The 27074-nt window shown below is 44.3% G+C and overlaps 1 protein-coding gene across 1 annotated transcript in view; it reads right to left on the reverse strand.

Moving 5' to 3' along the window:
* The window catches only part of LOC149463539 (bile salt-activated lipase-like), a 52803-nt gene that overhangs the window by 13358 nt on the left and 12371 nt on the right, over window positions 1-27074 (reverse strand). Inside the window, exons 3-8 of the mRNA XM_089675355.1 lie at window positions 25309-25431; window positions 17764-17961; window positions 16639-16769; window positions 13233-13340; window positions 6694-6811; window positions 6078-6264 (exon numbers count right to left, since the gene is read on the reverse strand). Of these exons, the coding sequence (XP_089531481.1) occupies window positions 6078-6264; window positions 6694-6811; window positions 13233-13340; window positions 16639-16769; window positions 17764-17961; window positions 25309-25431 (865 nt within the window). The remainder of the gene's footprint in view (window positions 1-6077; window positions 6265-6693; window positions 6812-13232; window positions 13341-16638; window positions 16770-17763; window positions 17962-25308; window positions 25432-27074) is intronic.

Consider the following 27074-nt stretch of genomic DNA (forward strand, 5'->3'; position numbering starts at 1 on the left):
CTATAGTTGGAGCCTCTGGGGGTACCGGGGCAGGGACAACCCACCATTCCTCCCCCTCCTCTAAGGGGATTTCCTCAGTACTCCGAGCAGGAGGAGCCATCCCCTCCACGCACACTGGTTCATCAAAATTACAATGCCTCAACATGTTACGGTGCAAGTTTCGTGAGGGCCCCCCAGTCCCTATTGGCTCTACCTCATAGACCGGTATGGCAGGGTCTACCCTCCTCTTCACTGTGTATGGGACCGCCCATCCAACTTTCCAGACGGCCGCTTGGCTTTGACTATCACTAGATCACCCGGGGCATACCCCTCCTTCTGCACTGGTCTTGGATTGAGGTATACCACTTGTCTAAGGCACTCCCCCACAACCTTTTGGATCGGTCTCAGCCGGCGGCGGTGCTCTTGCGCCCATGCGGTAGTATTTCTTGGTGGTGGCTCCATCGGATCGGGCTTGTGGAGATCTTCAATCTCCCGTCCGGCTCTCCCAAACATGAGCATATGTGGGGAGTATCCGTTGGTACTGTGTACCGTTATTAAAGGCCCACATCAGTTCAGGTAGGTATTTGGGCCACCGAGCTTTTTGGCGGTTCCGCAGCATCTGGAGCAAGGTGCGGTTGAACCGCTCGCACGCCCCATTTCCCTAGGGGTGATACGGGGTGGTGCGGGAATGTTCAATACCATACAGTTGGTACAACTCATTCATTAGAGTACCCTGAAAACATGCCCCCTGGTCCGAATGTATTCTCTGTGGACACCCAAAAACCTGTATAAAGTGTTTGCAGATCGCTTCAGCGGCCGACTCTGCCATCTGGTCTCTGGTGGGTACAGCCACCGCATACTTTGTGAAATGATCTGTCATGACTAGACAGTACGAGTGTCCCGAGGTAGAATACCCAATCTGTACATAGTCGATCATAAGGAGCTCTAGGGGTGTTGATGTCCAGATGGCCTGGACAGGAGTCCGCTGTTCAGTACCCTTACTCAGCATGCAGGGCCGACACTTAAGACATGCCTCAGCCACCATGTCTGCCAAATCTGGACAGTACACGAGCCGTTGGAGCCAAAATGGGCACCCCTCTCATGGGCTTCCCAGCCAGCCTCCGGTCCCAAAAACATGGGGATGACAATCTGTCGCTGGTACTGCAACTCTGTCTGCAAGTATATGGTCCAACACAAGAGGCCCTGGGTAACAGTTAGCTTATCCCACTGCCTCAACAACTTTTGGCCCTCGGGAGTCAGACGAGCCCGCTCTTCTGACTGAGGCCAGATCTTGGTCCGGACCCATTCTTTCACTTTCCACAGGTCCGGCAACTATCCTGGACCCTCTCCCAATCAGCCAACGTCTTTCCCAGCACAATTGGCATCCCGGACGCCACCCCACTTGAATGTGACATGTCCGGGAACATGGGTAATCGACCAAGGTCAGGAGTTTCAGTGTCCTCTAGCTCCTCATTGGCACTCTGAGCCGACAACCCTACAGGAACTCCGGAGAGTGTGTCAGTGTTGCCGTTCTCCCTACCTGACCAGAACTTGATGCGGTATTGGTAGTTAGAAAGGCGAGCCAACCACCTCTGCTCAAGCGTACTGAGTTTGGCATTTTCCAGATGTGCTAACGGGTTGTTGTCCGTCATCACGGTCACCTCTGCACCGGTCAGGTACTCCGCGAACTTTTCGGTCATGGCCCACACCAGTGCCAGTAGTTCCAATTTGAAGGAGCTATAGTTGTCAGGGTTGCGCTCTGACTCCCTCAGAGCCCGGCTGCCATAGGCAATGACTCTCTCACGTCCATCCTGGACTTGGGATAACACAGCCCCCATACCATGTAGACTTTCGTCAGTGGGGCGATGCTTCGGGCCCCCTGCAGTGCCCCTCAATAACTCGTTTAACGGGCCCATCAAATGAGCAAACTTGGGTATAAACCTCCTGTAGTATCCGGCCAGTCCACTGAACACCCGCACCTCTCGTAGTGTACTCGGCTGGGGCCACTTCTGGATCGCCTCCACCTTGTTGGGGGTTGGCTTTACCCCCTCCTGGGTGACCAAATGCCCCAAATACTCTATCTGCTGTTGAAACAGTTGCCACTACTTGGGCTTGATTTTGAGCCCATGGTCTCGCAGCCGTCCTAAGATCTGTCGCAGTTTCTGGAGGTGATCCTCAAAAGAGGCCCCAAACACTACTACGTCGTCCAGGTATATCAATACCGACTCGAAGTTGAGATCTCCCAGACAGTGCTCCATCAACCGCTGGAATGTTCCCGGGGCATTGGACAGGCCGAATGGCATCCGGTTTAACTCATAGAGACCCATAGGTAGGATGAAGGCCGTCTTCGCTTTGTCCTTCTTGGCCACCGGTACCTGCCAATACCCACTGGTCAGGTCAAGAGTCGAGAAGAACTTTGCATGACTCAGGGCGGACAAGGACTCCTCAATCCGCGGAAGGGGGTAGGCATCCCGCACTGTCTGGGCATTCAGCTTCCGATAATCCACGCAGAAATGGAGACTCCTATCTTTCTTCCGCACCAAGACTACTGGAGAAGCCCAAGGACTTTGACTCTCCAGGATCACCTGGTTTTCCAACATGCTGGCCACCATATCCTTCACCTCCTGGTACATTTTAGGCGGGATTTGCCGGTAACGTTCCCTGATCGGTGCAGCATTGCCGGCGGGGATTTTGTGTTCGATGGTGGAGGCACACCGAAGTCCTCATCATGTCTCGAGAAGGCCTCCTGAAATTCCGAAAGGGTGTCTTCCAGCAACTTCTGTTGTCCTGGAGTCAGGATCTTGCAGTTCACCCCCATCTGGGCCATGATCACTCGACCGCTCCACTCCGCTGTCGGGGTCTCTCTTTCATGGACCTCTACAGCATAGGTCCAGGCTGATCTCCTAACTGGCCGTAGCGTGAAGCTCCTCCGTCGAGGAATATTCCCTTCGGACACATAAACTTTGGCCAGCAAGGTATTCCCAGGGACAGTTAACTCACAGTCTTCAACGTTGAGGCAGCGTACAGGCACACATCCATCCTTCACAATAGCGAGGGCCCGGGCTACCAGTGGATGAGTCTGCATTTCTTCTTGGTAAGCGGGCTCGATCAGGACCTCCAGTCCATTCAGTTGTCGTCCAGCCCCAACCGGCAGCATCAATATTTGCTCTTGTCGAGGCGGGATCTTCACCGGGGTCCTCCGCGGCACCCTCACGTGTCCAATGGGTCGACCTGACATATTGCCCTTTCGCAGACTACAGCTTCTCACCATCTGCTGTAGAACCTTCTGGGTTGGCCTGTGTGGTGGCCCGTTGCCAATACATCGGCCCTTCTTTGGCATAAAGTTGATGGTCTAGGTCTCTCAGCACGTTCATACCTAGTGTCACGTCCATCCCTCTCCGGGACTAATGATCCACCAGCACGACCCCCTTCTTGCCGACATTTTGCCCACAGAGCCAGACCTGCATCCAGACTATTCCTCGGATGTCCTGGTCCCTTGCTGCGTCAAGTCCATCCCCACCATCAGGGGCCCTGGTGAAGGGCAGCCTGGTGCTTAGACTCCGCGCCCTGAGGGACTCCGGTCTGTGGGTGGTGGTTGTCGTCAGTCGGTGCGTGACCCTGCCATTAGGCCTGCCTGTCTATTCCACAGCTCCTGCCCTGACAATCTGGGACACTTCCAGCCGAAGTTCTCTTAATTCCGTCCGCAGGGCCTGGACCACATCCTTTAAGGATTCTGAGTCTTCAGATGCAGACGGACCTCTTGTAGCATCGGTACTACTCACTATTCTAGCCGCCACAGGTATGCACTCTTCCTCTCTCTCCACAGCGGCTAAGTAGATGCTGTAGAACGTCATGTTGGGCGCCGTCCGGGTCATCTCTTGCAATTTGTCCTGTAAGAACTTGTTGGAGAGCCCCACTATGAACTGGTCTTGTAGTAGCCGGTCCACCTCCCGGAAAGCTCCCATGGCCTCTGGATCTCGCCGCTGTATTTCATTTAGCGTCTCCTGTAGGGCATTGGAGTACTGCATCAGGGTCTCGCCCTCTTGCTGTGGTCGGTTGAAGAAGTGGCTCCGCAGCTGCACTACTTTAGCACGCCCCCCTTGGGCTCTCTCCAGCAGGGAGAATATTTTCTCTAGGGTGTCTCTCTCAGATTCGGGCCTTACCATTACTGTCCGTCTGACGTCACCCTCTAGAGCCCCCAATGCAACCTCTGCCCGCAGCTCGGAAGTCAGGTTACACATTCTAACCGCACATCTCACTCTTTCAGTCCAGTCCTGCAACGTCATATTTTTACCATCAAATTTTGGCAGGTGACACAACAGTGCCCCCACGGGAATGTACCCTACTGGTACAGGCAGGGCAGGGGCAAGCTGTATCAGCGGTGTTGGGGCAACTTGGTCTTGCAGCGGCGCACCCTGAGCTGGGTCCTGGACCGGTGCTATTGGCGCCGGGGGAAGATCTCCCGCCGCATTCCCGTCCATAACGGTCACTGTGTACCGGGGTGGGCTCCCCAGGATACAGTGAAGTCATGAACGAGGAAGGCAACCCCAACACCAGGTTTTGCCACAACAGAATTTTACTTAGATGTGGCAAATAAACACAACCACAAATGCTGGGAACATACAATAAATTTACATACACGCAGCCCAAAGGCTGAGACCCTTGTGCTGCACAGCACGGCGCCTTCTGATGGATGACGGTAGAAAGCGAAGTAATTTACCTACTGGCGGGCACAACTAAGCTGCCACACCTTACCTGTTATTACCCTAAAAGAGCAGGAATCAGTGTATGGGTGTATGGTATAGGCTAGCCTGCGGTGCAGCACAACAGCTTACAATCTCACACAAATCTACAGTATTCCCCCTCCCATAACTGGCCCTGTAGCCTGTGCCTGAGTATTCCTTCTGAGCAAAACGCCAGTCTGGCTTGAGTTTGTGGGATTTTATCAGCTCTCCAATGTGAAATGTCACTTTAAGTTGTGGAGTCCTTCTAATGATCAGTAACAACACTTGTGGCCTGACACAAACAGAGACCCTAACTAACTAACTATAGGCCTGTCTCAGTCTCTGGAGGCGCCAACACTGAAATGAGGTGCGTGCACAATCTTAACGACCTGGGTCTGCCTTGCATCCGCTGATGACTGAACAGAACAAATGTCTCTCCAACAAGCATGCGATCTCATCAGCCTTCCTGGCAGCGATCTTTCTTTCACTGAACAGGATCAGCATCTTGAACACCATCAGCTCCACTAGCTGCAGTTCTCACACCTGGATGCCAACGGATTCTCTGCTCACATGGCTCTTTTCCTTCACCATCATCAAAACATGGCTGTAGTCTCTCTTCCTGTTCACTGAGCTCCCATGTGTAAAACCCCATCCCTTCCTGAATATCTATGCAGTCTGAGGCTGTGTTAGAAAAACAGTGACATCTTGTGGCTAAATCGCAGAATGTCAGTAAAACATTTCAAAACATTTAATTCACAATGAGAGCTGTTTCCCCATCTCACAACTGAGGCAGCCATTTTTGGAGCAGCCCCTGAACCAATCCCATTGTTGATTCTAGGACATTGGTGACTCAGCTGCATGGCAACATTGGTTGCTAGGATGCAGGCAGCCATGCTGGACAGTGTCAATGGTTGCTATGGTACAGGCGGCCTCCTGCACCATAATAACCATGTGAAATCAGGGGCTTACCATATACAGAGCTAAACATACACGGAGGACAGAGTGTTCAGTATTGGAATTCCAACCTCAGTGCCGCTCCCTTCGTGCCTCCATGAGTGCCGTCTGGGGCAGCCGCCTCAATTGGCTTCATTAATGGAATGGCCCTCTGTGTGGCTCCTGAACAACCGTACAAAAAAGGTCAGATCCCATAATGCAAAGGGAGCATACACTGCTTTACCCTCTTTGAAGCCTGATGTAATGCTGAGGGTTTGGGGTCTACATTGTATATAAATAATGTGAAAGTGTTATATGGTTCACTTAGTGCTCCACTTAGTATTTTCAAAAAGTCAAAAAGAACAATATGAAGCTCTGGAACAGGAATTTTTATAGACTCAAGTCATAAACTACCATAGTTACATTGTTATTAGCACTCACCTATAAATCTTCTGTAAAGGCCTGTTTATAGCTGGCATATCAATCCCAGCAAATAAGTGCCCATCCATATTGTTCACTCCGGCCATATAGTCCACTTTAGCAGCATTGCCAAACAGATTCCTGGGCTCATCTGGGATGAAATCGCCATCAATGACTGGACTGAAAGCCAGATAGTGTACCAGGGGATCTGAAGGAACCAAAGACAACAGGGCTGAATCTACCTGTCTTTCAGGAAAGAAATAGACCTTTTTGTATGAAGTACAGTGGTCAAGCCATGGAAAGTCTAGTGAAACAACATGGACTGTGAGCAAATCCAGCACAGACCAACCAGCCCACTATCCAGAGAGAGAATAATAAGGAAGCTCTCATTGGATAGTGGCAGGTAAGTGGGGCTTGGGTTTTCTGGCTAATAAAGAAATAGCAGGCATTTTGTAGTATCTACTTTTGGGCTGAGCTTCTAATTTGAAGCAGGCTGCCATTGCTGCATTGTAACATGTTACTAAAGTGAACCTACCCTTTAATCTGTGTATTTAGCGGTTTGCCTGGAGCTCATGTTTAATTCTCCTACCACATTATTATCACTTCACCTTCATTTCTCTGAGTGCTTAGTACTCACACGTTAGGTTGACAAATTCCAGTTGATAAGCCAAAGTGATGGCCCTGGGGTCTGTCTTACGCAAGCAGTCAGCAAGTGCCTTAGTGTCGTTAACAGGACAACCAACACCTTCTGCAACCTGAAAAGAAGAGGGTCTTGTTTAATACTTACATTTGCATGACTTTTCAGTGGTTGCTAATAGCAAATCTGTTTAGGCCTGTAAATACTGTAAACCGCTAATATGCAAATTAAGTGATTTTCTAAAGCAGCCCCCCAGAATAATCTGAATATTCCTGCCCACTTGAGGACCATTGGGAGTCAGTTATAAGCCACTTCCACTTCATCACCATAAACAACACATAAAAAACATGATGTATAGCACTTACTATAAACTGGATTCACAAAGAACTGTATGATAACCATATTCTTCACTATAAGGACACTTTGTCCACAACAAAATCAACCTATTTTACGGAATTAATCAGTTCAGGCGAAGGGGGCACTAAGGCCCTGTTTTCTGCAGTTAATAGCATATTTAAGCCGCCAGACTGCTTTCCGCCTCATCTCTGCACAACGTCTTTTTGGAATTCTTTAATTAAATTTTTTAACAAAATTGAAAAGATCCACCAACAACTGACTTTGAACCCCTCCCTTAGTCTGTTTTCTCCAGCTCTCTCTGCCCTTCTTTCTTGTTCTCTCTCAAACTTTCCTCTGTTGCTGAAATAACTAACCTAATTCAGAAAGCCAAGCCTTCTACCTGTCCATTAGATCCTCTCCCCACTGTCCTGGTTAGCTTGCCTATCCTCTGTCTGCCTTAACAACTGGTATCACACATTTCCTCTGGTATTGTTTTCTCATCTCTCAAAAGAGCTGTAATAGTTCCCATATTTAAGAAAGCTGGTGCAGATCCCAGTGACTTCAGTAACCTTGGGCCCATCACTAATCTTCCTTTTCTTTCCATAATCCTTGGAAAAAAAAAAAGTTGCTTCTCAGTTCTATACTTACCTTTCTAACTCGGACCTATTTGATCAATTCTGGTTTTTCGTCCCCTACATAGCACTGGAGCTGCTTTGTTAAAAATCACAAATGATCTCCTCAGAGCAGCTGACCCTGGTCTCATAACTATCCTATCTACCTTGATCTGAGTGCAGTCTTTGATACCATTTCTCAGAATATCTTTCTTGACAGATTAGCTTCCATTGGATTCAATGACACCTTTGAACTGGTTTAAATCTTTTCTTTCTGGCTGTACTCAATTCATGCAACTCAAATCTTTCAAATCCCAATCATCTGCACCCTCTACCAGTGTGTGTCAGAGTTCTGTCCTGGGGCCCCTTCTGTTCATAATCTTTCTTCTTTCCTTTGGTCTCATATTTTGCAAATTTAACATCCACTTGCATTGCAATGTGGCTGACACCCAGCTCTACTTGTCCACTAAACCTACTGCAACCCTTTCACCCAAATCCCTCACCGACTGTTTACAGGTAATCAAATCCTGGCTCTCTTCTAACTTTCTTAAATTAACCAGGGACAAAACCAAGGTTCTCCTCATTGGCACAAAACCCACATTGACAAATCTTAATAGTTTTTCAGTTAATATTGAAAATTCCACAGTCTTTCCCTCCCCTCAGATGAAGAATCTGGGTGTCATCCTCAACAGCACATTATCTTTCCAAGCCCACATCAGTAATGCCACTCGGTCAGCATATTTCCATCTAAGCAAGATTAATCGCCTTCACCCATTCTTCACACCCAACACTACTGCTGTTCCTGTTCACAATCTGGTCACTTCTCGCATAGATTACTGCAATTCCCTTTTCTTTGGTCTCCCTCTCAAGTCCGTCCATAATTTACAATTGGTTCAGAACTCTGCTGCTCGCATCATCACCAGAACCTCCTCCTTTAAATCACATCACTCCTGTCATTCAGCACCTCCACTGGCTTCCGGCCAAATATTGTATTGATTTTAAGATTCTGTTTCTTACTTTTGAGGTCATGCACAACCTTGCGCCTTCATACCTTTCTGAATTCCTGCATATCAAAAGACCCTCCCACATTCTTAGATCTTCTTCCATCCTCAATATTCCATCCACCCACCTGACCACTATGGGACTTAGAGTCTTTAGCTACTCTGCCCCCCTGACTTTGGAACACCCTGTCACCTGACATCCGCAGCTATGACTTCCTAACCACCTGATGGTTAACCAAATTGTTGCTTTATTGCTATCCTTCTCAGGTGACCTTGGGTGTTCTGAAAGTCACCTAAAAATAAAATGTATTATTACTTCATATGAGCAGAGGGTTTTTTTTTTTAATTCCTCCTTGCTCACCTATTATAACATGTTAAGGAGGAGAAATGGCCAAGTGCAAATACTATTTTTTTCATTTGTAATAGGTGGTAAGGTAGGTCATTGATGGCAATGTAAAACACAGCATTACTCAATCATAACCTGACTGGAATACCTCCTCATTGATCCATAAGATATCCAAGGTGTGTTATTAAAATTTGAAATGCCTTCTGATAAAAATTAAATCTAAATTCCTTTAAAGATTTTATTAGCACAAGTGTTTCCTGTGAGAAGCACCTTTCTCTTGTGTAAACCACACAAGCAGAATGTAGCAATGCAGAGTAGGATGCTGGGTAAATTTAGTTTTTGGCTCCTTTTGTAATCAAGGGAGCAGTGATTGTTTGTCCTGGTCTGTTCAGGGTTTCACAGACTGGGAGCTTGATTGCTTCCCTCTGCCCCTGGAAAAAGCTTCAAGAGCTTAGGGAGGGAGATGCAAATAACTAGAATTAATATTTATCATCAGCAGCCAATCCCTGCAGAAGAGTGTCCAGAAGGGGACTGGAAGAGTGATAAAGCAGCATGCTCTACAAAGCTTCCTGAAAATATTACTGTGCCCTGCCTCAATACTCCTCTTAGGAGCCCTTCTCAGGGTTGTATTTACCACAAGGTAAACAAGGTATTTGCCTAGGGCGGCATTTTTCAGGGGGGCCGCACTGCTCCCCGGAAGAAAGGACAGAAGAAGGGACACACACGGCAGGGGGACCAGGTGGGATCCGAGAGAGGCTGCTTGACGGTGTATGCAGAGCTGGACTCTCATTCCAGGAGATGTCTGGAGCTGTGGAGTGTCTCTCTCTCTCGCTGGGTGGGGGGTGGCTGGTGTATGGAGGGTGATGATAGTGGAAGGCTCTGTCAGGTTGGCGGGGGGGGGGGAGAGGGGGGTGGTGTTGGTTGGGGTTTGATTTTTGTGTTGCCTAGGGCAGCACAAAACCTATCACAACACCGCACCAGGTGACACCTATAGCACGGGGTGACACTGGACCCGCTTCACAAAAGGGTACGTTTTAAAGCAAGCCAACGATCCCCGCAGGATGGATCGGATCTGCGGATTGAGTATAATGGATCGGAGTCTGATCCATTATGCTCCCCAATCCGCAGATCTGATCCATCTTGCGGGCATCGTCGGCTTGCTTTAAAACTTACCTTTTCGTGGAGCTCGTGAAGAGATCAGTTAACCCCGTATAGGTTGCAAGCCGACGATCCCTGCAGGATGGATCGGATTCGCGGATTGGGGAGCATCAGATCTGCTCAATCTGCAGATCTGATACATCCTGCGGGGATCGTCGGAGGGGTGACACCAAGTGTTACCGCACGGGGTGACACCAACCCTAGGGACGCCCCTGACTAGGCAGCCTGTATTTGCTTGCAGACCGCCCTAGGTAACAGGTACATGTGATGCTGAGCCTCCATAGTTTAAAAAGCTGAAATCTAATAAATGAAAAGGGAGGGCCAGGGAAAGTATGGCTGGATTATGCTGCATGTCCTTAAAGCAGGCATTGAGGCAGGCTCGATCAGATTTGCTGCAGCTTCTAATGCACATTGTGTGCAGGCAGCAATTATAGTACAGGAGACAAGCCTGTACAACTGTGCAAGAACAATGATAAGGCTGGGGATCAGCTTTAAATACATGCCTGTGGACAGTGGGGAAGTGTGCCTTTGCCTGTACAAAGGGCTCTTAGAAAGTCAGTATTTTCTAACCTTTTTGGAAGGTTCAGCACCTCATTGGGGGAGGCAGGCATGAACTTTGAAGTTAGTCCAGTTTTACTTTGGCTTCCCCGTATAAGTTACAACTTTACTGTAAAGCACAACTTCAGATATTTTAATTTTAGACAGCGTGGAGAAGGTTCTGTCAGGTTTTTATTGCCGTGGAAATATTTGGACGAAGCGTAGTCAGCGCTTACTCCAAATATTTCCAAATTTTTGAAGGCCAGAACCCTTTGTAGAAGCAGCAGCCAATTGTTGTTTTAACCACTTGCCCTCCTGAGGATTTACCCCCCTTAATGACCAGGCCTCTTTTTGCTACTCGGCGCTGCACTAATTCAACTGATAATTGAGCGGTCATGCAATGCTGCACCCAAACTAAATTTACGTCCTTTTTTTCACACAAATAGAGCTCTCTTTCGGTGGTATTTGATCACCTGTGCGCTTTTTATTTTTCACGCTATAAACAAAAAAAGACCAAAAATTTGGAAGAAAAACAATATTTTTTATTTCAGCTATAAAAAATATATAGTAAACTCAAAGTTAGTTATAAATTTAGGCCAAAATGTATTCTGCTACATGTTTTTGGTAAAAAAAATCCCAATAAGTGTATATTGATTGCTTTGTGCGAAAGTTATAACGTCTACAAACTATGGTATCGATACTGCAATTTACGCCATTTTTTTGCTATACAGCGCTGCGCTAGTTTAACGGACAATTGCGCGGTCATGCAATACGGTACATAAATGAAATTTACATCCTTTTTTTCCCACAAATGGAGCTTTCTTTGGTGGTATTTGATCGCCTGTGCGTTTTTTATTTTTTGCGCTATAAAAAAAAAAAGGCTGACAATTTTGAGGAAAAAAAACAATATTTTGGACTTTTTGCTATAAAACATGTCCAGTAAAAAAAAAAAATGTAAAAATCAAATTTAGTCATACATTTCTGCCAAAATGCATTCTGCGACATGTCTTTGCTAAAGAAAAAACCCAATACGTGTAAATTAATTGGTTTACGTGAACGTTATAGCGTTTACAAATGGCGGGAAAGATACTGGTATTTTAAATTTTTTTTATACTAATAATGGCGGCGATCAGCGACTTATGGCGGCGATCAGTGACTTATGGCGGCAATTAGCGACTTATGGCGGGACTGCGGCGGACATTCTGACACTGGGGGGGAACTGACTTGGGGTCGCTGACATCCCCAGTGACACCAATACAGTGATCAGTGCTAGAAAAAAAAAAAAAAACACTGACACTGTACTAATGGCACTGGGGAGGAAGGGGTTAACTTTATTATTCAGTGAAAGGGTTAACTGTGTGAGGGTAGTGTTTTACTAGGGGTCGGGGGTGTGTACTGCACTGGGGACAAGCTGATCTGGAGAGATAAACTCTTCTCTCCGGCTCAGCATGTCAGTAGCTGTCAGGGAATTGACAGAAAGCACAGCTAATGCAGCTGTGTTCTCTGTCAGTGATTGCCGCTAATCGCCGACCGGTAACGACCGGCTGTGACCCAGCAACTGACATTCGCGGCCATGATCGGCGGGACAGGTAGAGCGGTGGCGCGCCTCGCACGCGCCCCCTTCCTGTTTTGAGAACACACGTTTTAAAACGTGGTTTTGCCCAGCCGTGCCGCCCTGCCAACGTATCTCTACAGTGGCTGGGCGGCATGTGGGTAATACATTTCTATAAATAAGAAAATCAATTATTTTGCACATAGAGTGAAGATCCTAGAACGAGACACTAGATTTTACATTTAGGTTTTTATTGCCATTTCTGCAGTCTTTGGGAGATTTTCCCTGTGTTGTCACCAAGATGTTCCAATTTCCTGCAGTGTCACCAGCACAGAAAGTGAGGTGAAATCTCTCCTACAGTGACTCTCCCCTTCTCCACTCTAGCTAAAACAAATGACATTTTTTGAGCTCAAGTTATTTTTTACCAAGTAAATTATGGTTCCAGCCTCTAACGTGGTTGTGGCTGACACATCTCAGAACTTCAGCGTAATTTTGCATCCTTTATCCTGGATATTTTAACCTGTATTTTTTGTATTCATTTACCATGTTACGTCCTGATGCTGGCTAAGTTGCTTGTTTCATCTGCATAACTCAACCAGCATCAGTGGGCCTTTATTTGCAATGAATGTATTTGTGTTATCATTTTTTTACTTCTCTTATCTCTCCTATTTTGTCTCAGGCCAGCCCACCTTGCTGCTTACTCTTATTTTCACAATGTGGAAGGTGTATACATCCTTTGACCAAGTGCTAGGGGCAATGGAAGCTTTGTGCTTGTTATAATAGTAATGTTGCCATCTGTAAACATTGGATAAGATGTGTTCTTCCGGAATCTTTGTATTGTTTAAATTTAAAAAAAAAAAAAAAGATTACATGAAAACAAAGTAACTTATGGGACTGTCATGTGCGGGGATATTATTATGTTCCAACTTTTGGATATACAGTTTAAAAATGTGTTCATATAGAAAATATACAACAATCCAAAAATCAAATTGAAATACCTGTTTGGCCCACATTAGGGGATCTGGCTGAATAGCCCATGGGCACGTTGCCACTCCACTCTGGCTGATAGCACGTTTGATCAGTCCCACGTTGTATGGAGTCAGGGTCTGTGACACACAGAGGAAAATGAGTAAGAACAAATGTATTTATTAAGATAAAAGGCAGTGTGCAACGTGCAATAACCCAAACTACCCAATCAGAAATAATGTCTTTCCTTATCTGAGTGCAGTGTAACCTTAAATGATATGGGTTACTTGATTGATACAAGTTACTGCAAATTGCATATGATCACTGCTCTTGCTGTTTTCTTTCAGGCTCTCTCTCTTTAATTAAATCTCCATACAGCTCTGTAAGGCTGATGAGCGGAGTCTTTTCTCTGACTCATCTAGCTGTGGGTACATTTGAGCTTGAGCTGATGAGCTCTGTAAACAACAGAACGTTTATGGTTTCATGATAACATTAAAAAAAGCTTAGAGCGCCAACATCTAGTTGAAATTGTAAATAGGAAATATTATTCCCATATTGGTTGTGCAACAAGCAAATTTGAAGCATTATTGCTATTGCCATGCTTAAAAGCACATTGTTTGCTGAAAATTGGAAATCTTGATGGGGAAATATTATGATGAAAAAAATGCATTTGTATCCCTTAACATAATTAATAATCATATACAAAATCATAGGTTGGCATTTAGTGTGTGCAGAGAAGGGTCTACTCAGTATTTTGAATATTGGGCCACCATAAGATGGCCATAAATCAGAAGCAGGGCTATTTTAGAAACTGTAGCAGGTTCACTTTAAAGCCAAACAGGCCCACAGGTCTCCAGCACCACCAAGGAGGTGAGAATTTCAGCAACGCAAGCTGGCCAGTTTATTTTTTATTTTCAAAATAGTTTAGTAGGGCTTTAACCACTTGAAGACCAAGCCTTTTCTGACACATTTTGTTTGCATTTAAAAATCAGTATTTTTTTGCTCAAAAATGAGTTAGAACCCTCAAACATTATATGTATTTTTAGTAGAGATCCTTGAGAAAAAAATGGCAATTTTTGCAGATTTTTTGTCACTCAGTATATGCACAGCGGTTTTTCAGCGCTTATCTTTTTTTTTTTAAATACACTTTAAAGAATTTTTAAAAATGCAATATATAACCCACTCTTTTTGTAGAATTTGAAAAATTATGTTATGCCGAGTAAGCTGATACCTAACATGTCATGCTTTATAATTGCGCATACTTGTGCAATGGTGCCAAACTAGGATACTTAAAAATCTCCATAGGCGACATTTTGAAAGCCTTGACAGGTTACCAGTTTAGAGTTACAGAGAAAGTCTAGTGCTAGAATTATTGCTCTTGCTATAACGTTTGGGGCAATACCTCACATGTGTGGTGCGACCACTGTTTTTATATGTGAGCATGACCTATGTGTTCGCCACTGCGCGCAATAAAACTGGGTGCTTTACATTTTTTTTTGTCTTTATTTATTTTATGACTTATATTTTTACACTCTCCCTTTAAATTTTTTTTGTATCACTTTTTTTGCCATCAAAACAAATCTCTTGCGATAACAATATACCATCACAGGTCCTCTTTATGGAGAGATATGGAAAGAAAGCATTAGATAAAAAAAAACAAAAACAAAAAACATTGATCTAATGCTTTCCTACATTCAGCCAGAATCAGTCTTACAGGTCATAAAGATTAGCGGAGGCCATCTTTCCTCAGCTAATCTCTGTATCCAACTGCTGTATCAGTTCCCGGGCTGGCAGGTAAGCCTGAAAACCACCAGAAACCAGCAGGAGAGGGGGCAACCCCTCCTACTGCTTCCAAAAGTGATCCATCGGCTAATCAGCTGTAACCCCAGTATGCCAATTCACGAACGCTGCGTATATACACTATATTGCCCAAAGTATTGCGACGTCTCTCCAAATAATTGGATTCAGGTGTTCCAATCACCTCCAGGGCCACAGGTGTATACAATCAAGCACCTAGGCATGCAAACTGCTTCTACAAACATTTGTGAAAGAATGGGTCGCTCTCAGGAGCTCAGTGAATTCAAGCGTGGTACAGTGATAGGTTGCCACATGTGCAATAAGTCCATCTATGAAACTCCCTTGCTGCTAAATATTTGACAGTCAACTGTTAGTGGTATTATAACAAAGTGAAAGCAACTGGTAACAATACCAACTCAGCTACAAAGTGGTAGGCCATGTAAAATGACAGAGCGGGGTCAGCACATGCTGAAGCACACAGTGCGCCGAAGTCATCAACTGTCTGCAGAATCAATAGGTAAAGACCTCCAAACTTCTTGTGGCCTTCATATTAGCACAACAGTGTATAGAGAGCTTCATGGAATGGGTTTCCATGGCCGAGCAGCTGCATCCAAGCCTTACATCACCAAGTGCAATGCAAAACTTCAGATGCAGTGGTGTAAAGCACGCTGCCACTGGACTCTACAGCAATAGAGACATGTTCTCTGAAGTGACAAACCACGCTTCTCTGTCTGGCAATCCGATGGACATGTCTGGGTTTGGTGGTTGCCAAGAGAACGGTACTCACCTGACTGTATTGTGCCAAGTTTAATGTTTGGTGGAGGAGGGATTATGGTGTGGGGTTGTTTTTCAGGGGTTGGGTTTGGCCCCTTAGTTAAGGCGTCAGCATACCAAGACATTTTGTCAATTTCATGCTCCCAACTTTGTGGAAACAGTTTGGGGATGGCCCCTTCCTGTTCCAACATGACTGTGCACCAGAGAAAAAAGCAAGGTAAAGACATAGATGAGTGAGTTTGGGGTGGAGGAACTTGACTGGCCTGCACAGAGTCCTGACCTCAACCCGATAGAACACCTTTGGAATGAATTAAAGCAGAGACTGCGAGCCAGGCCTTCTCGTCTGACATCAGTGCCTGACCTCACAAATACACTTCTGGAAGAATGGTCAACCATTCTCACAGACACACACCTAAACCTTGTGGACAGCCTTCCTAGAAGAGTTGAAGCGGTTATTGCTGCAAAGGGTGGGCCAACTCAATATTGAGCCCTACGGACTAAGACTGGGATGCCATTAAAATTAATTTGCGTGTAAAAACAGGCCGACCAATATTTTTGGTAATATAGTCTATATGTATTGCGGTCTTGAAGTGGTACCTATGGACATGAGGTGCTCATTTTTCAGAAAAAATGCATTTAGAATGGTTGTATGTATAAGTTAGGGCCTGCTTCAATGGACTGTTGTTCGTTGGGTTGTCAGATGGGTTTTGCATTTCCATGCAAGTCTATGGGAATGTAAAACCCGCTTAAAGCAGGTCAAAAGCACCCATGAATGATTTCTGAATAATCTCAGAAGAGCCTCAAAATAATGTCAAACTAATGCTATTGACACAAGCCCAAAGCTCACTGACACAGGCCCTCAGTTACCTGTAAAGAGACACTGGCGGCTCCAGCTGACTCTCCAAAAATGGTGATGTTGTCGGGGTCACCTCCAAAGGCCACAATGTTCCTCTTCACCCATGCAATGGCGAAATGCTGATCCCACAGACCATAGTTTCCTATTGAGGAACAACACAGCGTTTAGGCAAAGCAATGTGTAGGGTACCCCATTAAATGAATTGCTTTCCATAAAAATAGCCATTACATGCATCACTTTTCAGAGAATCTAATAACTTTCACCATGAAAGTACATCTGTAACTTGGGTACATGTATTCAGTATGAGAGCTATATCGCATTTTCTGTCTCATTTTACACTTCAGAAGATACATGAACAATGCAATGTTAGTTTTTCAAGAACTGAATCATTTGGCTTTTGTGACTGCTGTGTCGAATGGGCAGAGCTGGGAATTTTGGTGGAGTTTTGTTGCCACTGAAGTCCTCAAGAGAAAAAATAATATATTAAGAGTATATTATACGATTATTATAAATTGCAAAAACCACAATTGTGAGTGGAGTTTCTAATGACTTGTTCATTTGGTACAATTTTTAGCTGAGAGACAAATCCATCCATGGCAAATAAGGCTGTCTATAGTATAATTAAATAAAAATATAGATAGCCATGCCAAATACCGAATTTCACCCTCCCCTGGATGCTGTCTTACTATATCCACCATATGAGAATACAAGTCTCAATCAAGTGTACTTATTGACACAAAGTCAAGGGTCTGCTAACTTAGGCTCCTCCACTAAAGCATTTCACTCTGCAATATAGCTTAGTCGTAGAATGGCAGAAGACCAGGCAGCTCACTTATTTTCACAATTAGTAAAAAATATAAAATAGGTGTAAATATGGTACAGAATGACTAAGAGCACCTTATTGCTATCTGTGTGAATTTTGTTATCACTTTCTGTCCCCATGACACAGCAATAACATAAACAAGAAAAACTCTTCAAACAGAGGTTCTAACCTCATTACTCTACTGAAATGTTTCTATCTGTCTTTTTCTTGGAGGGGGTTCTGCTCACTTTCTGGCTTGAGGACACAACAGGTCATTATTTAAACTACAAGACCTTTTGCCTAGATTTTCTCTTTAATTAATGAAAATGATTACCTGGAGCATTCTCATCCCCTGTGCTCAGAAATCCTAGTGGACCCACGCGATAGTTCAAGGTCACCACAATAACATTGCCTCGGACTGCCAGCTCTTCTCCATCATACAGGTAATTGTCAAGAAAACTAGCTCCTTGTCCTCCTCCAAGCAGAAACCCTCCACCATAAATCCAGACCATAACAGGGAGATTTGTAGACACTGGACAGGAAACAAAGAGCATTAAAGAGAGATGAAATGGCTATTAAGTAGCTTTCGATGCAGGGTTGCCCATAAAATATCAGAGTCATTTTCGTGTGTTTTTCACGATTTTCGCTTTTCTGCATTAAAACTAAATGATGCACAAACAAAACAAAAAATATACAGTATATAACACCATAGACATTGAAAAAGATAAACAATGAGGCTACTATACTGTACGTTTGCTATTCAGTGGGGTTGATTTCCTAAAGGCAAATAAACTGTACTTTAGAAGTGCAGTTACACTCATTTTCCCCAGAGCTTAGTGAATATGATGCAGCTCTGCTGATTTCCATCATTCATACACATAAAAGTGATTGGATGATGGAAAAAAATGCTGGTTTTTGTTTTTATTTTCCTTGCACCTGATTGGGTATTCTTTTTTTTTCCCAACAGGCCATGGTACACTTGAGTTCCTGTCACTGGTGACAACTCAACAGCAACAGTATCACTGCAAAGGGCAGAAAAGCTATTATCTGTTTGCATGATGTAGCTCTCATTCTAGCTAGTCGAGAAAGGTTTCACTTCTTTGTTGGCATGTGAATGCAATGTCATTCCCTTTCCACCACTTGCTGACTATATATAAGGATTTGTTCCTTTGCTGATGAAAATGCAGCAGAATCTCTCTCACTAGTATAGGGATGACGACTCACTTATCCAGCCAACAAAAGAAAGGCTATAACACTTTGGTTATTCAGCCAGCAAGGGAGTAACAGCTTACTCATCCAGCCAAGGAGGTAGTGATGCCTTGCACATCCAGCCAGGAAAGGAGTCACTGCTTTCACATCAAGGCAGTATAGGAGTGAAGTCTTCTTCATCCAGCCAGGGAGAAAGTAGCAACCTTTCTTATCTGACCAGCAAGGAATGGGCAACATAAAAAAAAAAAAAGTTGGGGGTCATACTTTCCTGCCCTGTATAGGAAGCTGGTGAGTTGCCTCCAGCAACAGGATTTTCACTGTGATATTTACTATTGTATTACCCCAACAAGAGCAAATGTCTGAGCCCCCCCCCCCACCCCACAAAAGGGCACACCAAGGTTGGAGGTAGAAAAGCTGAAGGAAATCATTTGCCCATACTATGTCAGTAATGCCAAGAACATACAGCTAGAAGAGCGAGGCATACTGTCACCCTATTCTGCAAGCTTGGTGTACAGAGCCACAGTGGGAAAACTGTAAGTACACAGTACACCACTGCACCAGCAAAAAGCACAAGCAGGACTGGGCAGGAACAATGAGGACCCAAGTGGATGGCACTGGCAGTCAAGGCTGCAGTGTGGAAGTTTTTATTATAGTAATAGAAAAGGGGGGAAAGTGTCCCAGTATTCCAAATAACAGCTTTTATAATTCTTGAAGGAAATTAAACTACACCTATCAACTACTGCAAAAAGCTAAATTCCCAAATGGAAATACAGCTTATTAACCAGGAATAACAATCATGATTAAAAATATATAGTTTTAATGTTAAAATATGCAAAAGAGGTACTTTAAACACCTGAAACTACTTAAAAATGCTGCTCCTATATGGCATGCATGTGAATATGCATCATATTGCTCCATGTAATCAATACTGGTAAAGTATCAGTAGTCGGGTGCCATACAGAAATGCCAGCGTCATGCCACATGTTCCCTAATGTGTTTCCTCTGCATCAAAACTTCCTCAGAGGGAGCGTTGCATAACCTGTATTGACTTGATTACTAATGTTATAGCTCTGCCTGTCATGGGTTTCCAATCCAGACAAAAACATCAGTTTCAGCCAGCTGATGCCTATGCTTTACCTGCGTAATGAAGTGCATTCCACCATTACTGGAAACAAATGAGGGGAATAATTAACAATGTAACCTATAAATTCACCATTAGTGATGCGAGCCTTATACTGACAATAACTATGTATATGTTTATAGCGCTCACCCCCTAAAGAGCCCGCTGTTGAGGTCCTGAGGTGCTTTCCTAGTAGGTGCACTAGCAGCCAGGTACACTGGCACAGTAACTCTTCCAGCTCAATAATCAGTCTAGGGGTACTCTTTTTGATCTTTTATTGCAAAACTTTAAATTGGATGGGTGCAAGGTAACTGAGCGATACTCCAGCAAGGTTAAGAAGTAACTTTAGCACAGGAATCTTCCTCCTAAAGAATTTGAGCACAGTCCTTGCAGCAGCAGACAAATGGCTGAGCCACATTGGGGCACCATGAACCCCTTAAGTAATGCTGACACTAATGCAAGAGGGATAACAGTAGCACACAGTCATTGGGATGTTGGGATATCCTCACACTGGTCTGTACTCATGAATGTCCTTGGATAGTTGGATGCCTGCTTCCAATATCTTCCAGGCACTTCTCTTTCCAAGACTTCAGACCAGATTCCCAAAAAGAAGTTCCTCAGTCAGCTCCAGCAAAGTTCAGCAGAATCTCTTTCTCCTGGACAAGAACCCCACCAGACTATTTATGCTCCCTTCCAGCCACCATCTGGGCACCTCTCCCTTAGGAATTGGCTGGGATTCCATAAATATTCAACTGCTCATTTGACTCTCCCAGCCCACTTTCTTCCAGAACCCTCCAGAAAACAGGGGGAAGCAGTCAATCCTGCAGCCAGTGAAACACAGAACAGACCAAATAATTACATGCAGCTCAACTGATTACAGGAGAGCCAAGAACTAAATTTACCTAACATAGCACCTATCTAAGAGGATGCTACATGTTTCACAGTTCTTAATTGTTCTATAAATGTCAGTCATGATACATAAAATTACCAGTACCATAATACAATAGAGCTAAAAATGCAAAATTTAGATAATGATTACATATATTTATTAGATTTTTTATTTTAAAGTGGTTAGCCACCAAGCAAAATTAAGGGTTCTGTGGGGAAAAAATAAATTCCTAATGAATCCATTTTAAATATTTTCAACATATCATTATAATACAAAAGCAGGGCTTTTTTCCAGCTGGAACTTGGTGGAACTCAGTTCCACCACTTCTAGCTTAGGCCTTCTGCTCCCTGCTCACCACTATCACTTTTAAACACAGAATTCCAGCTTCTGTGTTTACAAGTGACAGCACATGTCTCCCACACATCTGTTCTCCTGAGCGGCTCCCATTGAGTGTAGGATGGGGGCAAGGGAAATGCAGGTATCCGGGGTACAGTGTGGATGCTGACACCCCACTGGATGATCTCCATGCAAGTGAAGGAGGCGGAACCACCTACAGTGTGCAGCAGAGGTACTAGGGCCAGCTGGGTGCTTCAGCTTAATATAGCAACAAAAGTAAGACATGTGGAAGATGGTGGAGCTTTTAAGGAGGGGGGGGGAGAAGATGGGGGGAGAAGGGGGGGGGGGCTCCTGCAGAGGACAGAGCTTAAGAGGGGTGAAAGTGAGATGTGGATGGAAGATACAGAGGTAAGCACCTGTGGAAGAAGGTTGCACTCTGTATGCAGCCCACCCCTGAACTCTGCACTCTGTATGCAGCCCACCCCTGAACTCTGCACTTTGTATGCAGCCCACCCCTGAACACCCCTGTAACACCCTCAAGACTGCACTGTGCAACCAATGCACTCCTGGTATTTCATGCCCCTTTAAGACCCTCCTGCTGTTAGTGAAATTGACCAAACCCACTATTTGATACAGTTTGAAGTGTGTGTGTTTGGGATGGAGGGGGGTTTTGGGGGGTCATGATTGAGTTCCCTCACCTATTTTCTGGGGGGAAAAAAAGCCCTGTACAAAAGTATTAAAGTCGAAGTGATATGCATTAAAAATTATCTATCTTGTACATTTTGAGCCCCAGCAAAACTTTAGGACATATAAAAAATGGATTTATGAGCAGGTTTGCTCACCCAGTTGGTATTAGTCATTTTAGTTGTTGTGTTATGGATAAAGCTAAGAGGATTCAGATCTGAAGACGAGTACTTTGTAATTAAGCAATACTGATCATGTTGTAAGGTGATGCTGTTTGATAATTTATTTTTTTTTGCATATGCAAATTATGAATTCCCATGTATGCCATACAGGATCAGCAAATTTACATGGTTTAAATGTTTTCTGGTAATTATGTGCAGTCTTTAAAATATAATTGTATAATTTTGTACTTGATTTTATTTGATGCAGCTTTTATATAGTTTTTATCCCTGGTAAGTATCTCAATTTGGAAATCTTTGCTTTTTGCCAATCTTTTCTATATATGAAGAAATGTATTAAAGATAGTGGTATGATATGTGGATGGCTGCGTGCTGTCCCTGGCAACCCAACCGCCCTAGGCTTCAGCCTACCTTGATTATAAGGAACTCTGGCCCTGTGTGTTTTCCATGTACTTTAAATGCACCATTTATCAATAAAGAAGATGTGCTTTGGATGCTTCAATAGCAGGGGCGGACTGACCATTTGGAAACTCAGGCACTGCCCGAAGGCCCGGGGTCAGTAGGGGGCCCCATGAGATGCCCCTGGTACCTTTTTCATAGGCTTTTTTGAGTTTGGGCAAGGACACAGGGGCCCCATGATCCCCTATTGCCCAGGGGCCCCATGAGTTGTCAGTCCGCCCCTGTTCAATAGGCAGGACATTTGAAAAAACTCCACACTAAAATACATACAGCACAAGAACATAGGCTAGAGCAGCTGTAGTCCAGTGATGATTGATTTAAGATAATCTCTAGGGTCCTTGCATACGACAGTGATGCATGAACACTGGATCTTCCTGCCAGAAAGTTTCTCCCTGTAAAAAAAAAAAGAGTATACAGTGCATCCAGAAAGTATTCACAGCGCTTAACTTTTGCCACATTTTGTTATGTTAAGGCCTTATTCCAAAATGGATTAAATTCATTTTTTTCCTCAACATTCTACAAACAATACCCCATAATGACAACGTGAAAGAAGTTGTACATAAGTATTCACAGCCTTTGCCACGACACTCAAAATTGAGCTCTGGTGCATCCTGTTCCCACAGATCATCCTTGGGATGTTTCCACAACTTGATTGGAGTCCACCTGTGGGAAATGCAGTTGATTGGACATGATTAGGAAAGGCATAAACCTGTTTATATAAGATCCCACAGCTAACAGTGCATGTCAGAGCACAAACCAAGCCATGAAGTCCAAGGAATTGTCCGTGGACCTCCAAGACAGGATTGTATCAAGGAACAGATCTGGGGAAGGATACAGAAAAATTTCTGCAGCTTTGAAGGTCCCAATGAGCACAGTGGCCTCCATCATCCGGAAATGGAAGAAGTTGGAGCCACCAGGAATCTTCCTAGAGTGGGCCGCCCAGCCAAAATGAGCGAGGGAGAAGGGCCTTATCCAGGGAGGTAACCAAGCACCTGATGGTAACTCTGAAAGAGTTCCAGCATTTCTCTGTGGAGAGAGGAGAACCTTCCAGAAGATCTACCATCTCCGCATCACTCCACCAATCAGGCCTGCATGGCAGAGTGGTCAGACAGAAGCCACTCCTCATTTAAAGGCAAATGGCAGCCCACCTGGAGTTTGCCAAAAGGCACCTGAGGGACTCTCAGACCATGGGAAACAAAACTCTCTGGTCCTATGATACAAGGATTGAACTCTTTGGCCTGAATGCCAAGAATCATGTTTGGAGAAAACCAGGCACCGCTTACCACCTGGCCAATACCATCCCTACAGTGAAGCATGGTGGTGGCAGCATCATGCTGTGGGGATGTTTTTCAGTGGCAGCAACTGGGAGACTAGTCAGGATCAAAGGAAAGATGAATGCAGCAATGTACAGGGACATCCTTGATGAAAACCTGTTCCAGAGCGCTCTGGACCTTAAACTGGGGCGACGGTGCATCTTTCAACAGGACAACGATCCTAAGCACACAGCCCACATAACAAAGGAGTGGCTACGGGACAATTCTGTGAATGTCCTGGAGTGGCCCAGCCAGAGCCCAGACTTGAACACGATTGAACATCTCTGGAGAGATCTGAAAATGGCTGTGCACCGATGCTCCCCATCTAACCTGATGGAGCTTGAGAGGTAATGTAAAGAATTGGAGAAATTGCCGAAAAATAGGTGTGCCAAGCTTGTAGCATCATAATCAAAACAACTAGAGGCTGTAATTGGTGCTAAAGATACTTCAACAAAGTATTGAGCAAAGGCTGTGAATACTTATGTACATGGTTTTTTATTTTTAATAAATTGCAAAGATTTCAAAATTAACTTCTTTCACATTATCATTATGGGGTATTGTTTGTAGAATGTTGAGGAAAAAAATGAAGTTAATCCATTTTGGAATAAGGCTGTAACATAAAGTGTGGCAAAAGTTAAGCGCTGTGAATACTTTCTGGATGCACTGTAGTGCATATGTGCTTAAAAACGTTTTTTTTTTTTTTTTACTGATCTAAACGCACCACCAGTTTACTGATATTTATGCACACGGGAGTACGGGCCCATTGAAAATAATAGACTGCATTCAGATTAGTAAAAAAATGCCCGAATGCCTAAAAACATGGTGTTTTTGATGTGTGAGAGCCCTTAAAGTATTACTAAACCCAGGACCCTGCATCCACTATATCTGGTCTCCCATAGTACACAGAACATGGAAGTGCAATCACTTTAGTAAATATTACCTGTAAATTTCTCATCAGAAGTTACAGCAGTCTTGTGACTTCTATCAGTGTCCAGCCCAACACTAGCTAAAGCTTGTAGGAGGAGTTTTCTTTCAACTCTAGGAGGATACAGATCCCCTTATCTTTGTCTGGACAGTGCTCATTGGCCCTGTGCTGATCACATGCACTCTCCCATGAAAAAAAAAAAACCTCTCTAGCAATACACACCAAACTGAGCATGTGCATGCCTTCAGTTCAGTCTGGAGATAAGTGGTGGTCGCTTGAAAAAGGGGAGGAACAGAGAAGAAAGAATCAAACAGCCTTTTTACACAATGCAGAGGATTAACTCCTTAGGTTCCACAGTGAGTATAACAAGCATGCTTTACTGCATATACAGACTGATTTTACTGTTGTGGGTTTAGTAACACTTAATTTGCTTATTGTTAATTCACCTAAATATCTACATACAGATACTGTATCTCTGAACCGGATAGGATCACAAAATCCAATAATCACGCCAAATGTAACTTACGAACTGTATTGAATTGAATGCAGATTGGTTATAACTGCATTCATAGATACTGAAGTGAATTAAAAAAATACTAGACGATACACTTAATTTGCAAACCAATTTGCTCATCACTACTGCCAGTTATTAAATAAAAGTATTGAAGTTACAATAGTTTAAATGTCAAACAACAGTGGATATAACCTTCCGAATTGAAGATGATGTTATATATACTGTAGCACCTCTGTGTTGTGTTTACTGACCTGCTTTACGAGACTGAGGGACCCAGATATTCAGGTAGAGACAGTCCATATCTCCAATTGTATCTGTCTGGAGCAGAGTTGGTTGAATACAACGTTTTTTGTATTCCGTAGCTTTCAGGGTACCTGCAGAAAAATCATGAAATGCAGTTAAAAAAAAAATGATTCTGAAAATAGACTTTGATGTTACAGCTGTTGTATACAGTTGTCCAGATTACCTGGGATTTAAAGGGGAAGTCCATACTGCAAATAAACTCACAGTGCCTCACTTACTGTTAGGGTATGGGGCTTTGGACACATCTCACCTTCTAGTAAAAAAATACAGTGATGTATTTCACAAGTAGGCTTTTAGCTCTGCTCACTTCTAGATTCGATGGGGAGAAAAAAGTGTCAGGAGATGGAGAGTCATGTGACCTGTCAAATTCATGCAAATAGCACCTCCTTTCAATCATAGAGTGATCTCTGTTGTGATAAAACTGAACTCCAGGCTAACAAACTAAATACACAGGTAATATACAGTGGGGCAAAAAAGTATTTAGTCAGCCACCAATTGTGCAAGTTCTCCCACTTAAAAAGATGAGAGAGGCCTGTAATTGGCATCATAGGTAGACCTCAACTATGAGAGAAAATGAGAAAACAAATCCAGACAATCACATTGGCTGATTTGGAAAGAATTTATTTGCAAATTATGGTGGAAAATAAGTATTTGGTCACCTACAAACAAGCAAGATTTCTGGCTCTCACAGACCTGTACCTTCTTCTTTAAGAGGCTCCTCTGTCCTACACTCATTACCTGTATCAATGGCACCTGTTTGAACCTGTTATCAGTATAAAAGACACCTGTCCACAACCTCAAACAGTCACACTCCAAACTCCACTATGGTGAAGACCAAAGAGCTGTCGAAGGACACCAGAAAAAAAATTTTAGACCTGCGCCAGGCTGGGAAGACTGAATCTGGAATAGGCAAGCAGCTTGGTGTGAACAAATCAACTGTGGGAGCAATAATTAGAAAATGGAAGACATACAAGACCACTGATAATCTCCCTCGATCTGGGGCTCCACGCAAGATCTCACCCCGTGGGGTCAAAATGATCACAAGAACGGTGAGCAAAAATCCCAGGACCACACGGGGGGACCTAGTGAATGACCTGCAGAGAGCTGGGACCAACGTAACAAAGGCTACCATCAGTAACACACTACGCCGCCAGGGACTCAGATCCTGCAGTGCCAGACGTGTCCCCCTGCTTAAACCAGTACATGTCTGGGCCCGTCTGAAGTTTGCTAGAGAGCATTTGGATGATCCAGAAGAGGATTGGGAGAATGTCATATGGTCAGATGAAACCAAAATAGAACTGTTTGGTAGAAACACAACTCGTCGTGTTTGGAGGAGAGAGAATGCTGAGTTGCATCCAAAGAACACCATACCTACTGTGAAGCATGGGGGTGGCAACATCATGCTTTGGGGCTGTTTCTCCATAAAGGGACCAGGACGACTGATCCATGTACAGGACAGAATGAATGGGGTCATGTATCGTGAGATTTTGAGTGCAAACCTCCTTCCATCAGCAAGGGTATTGAAGATGAAACGTGGCTGGGTCTTCCAACATGACAATGATCCCAAACATACTGCCCGGGCAACGAAGGAGTGGCTTCGTAAGAAGCATTTCAAGGTCCTGGAGTGGCCTAGCCAGTCTCCAGATCTTAACCCCATAGAAAACCTTTGGAGGGAGTTGAAAGTCCGTGTTGCCTTGTGAAGACTTACAGGAAA

Source organism: Staurois parvus, unplaced genomic scaffold (assembly GCF_062004578.1).
Source record: "Staurois parvus isolate SC_StPar_1 unplaced genomic scaffold, SC_StPar_1.0 ptg000154l, whole genome shotgun sequence".
Classification (NCBI taxonomy): domain Eukaryota; kingdom Metazoa; phylum Chordata; class Amphibia; order Anura; family Ranidae; genus Staurois; species Staurois parvus.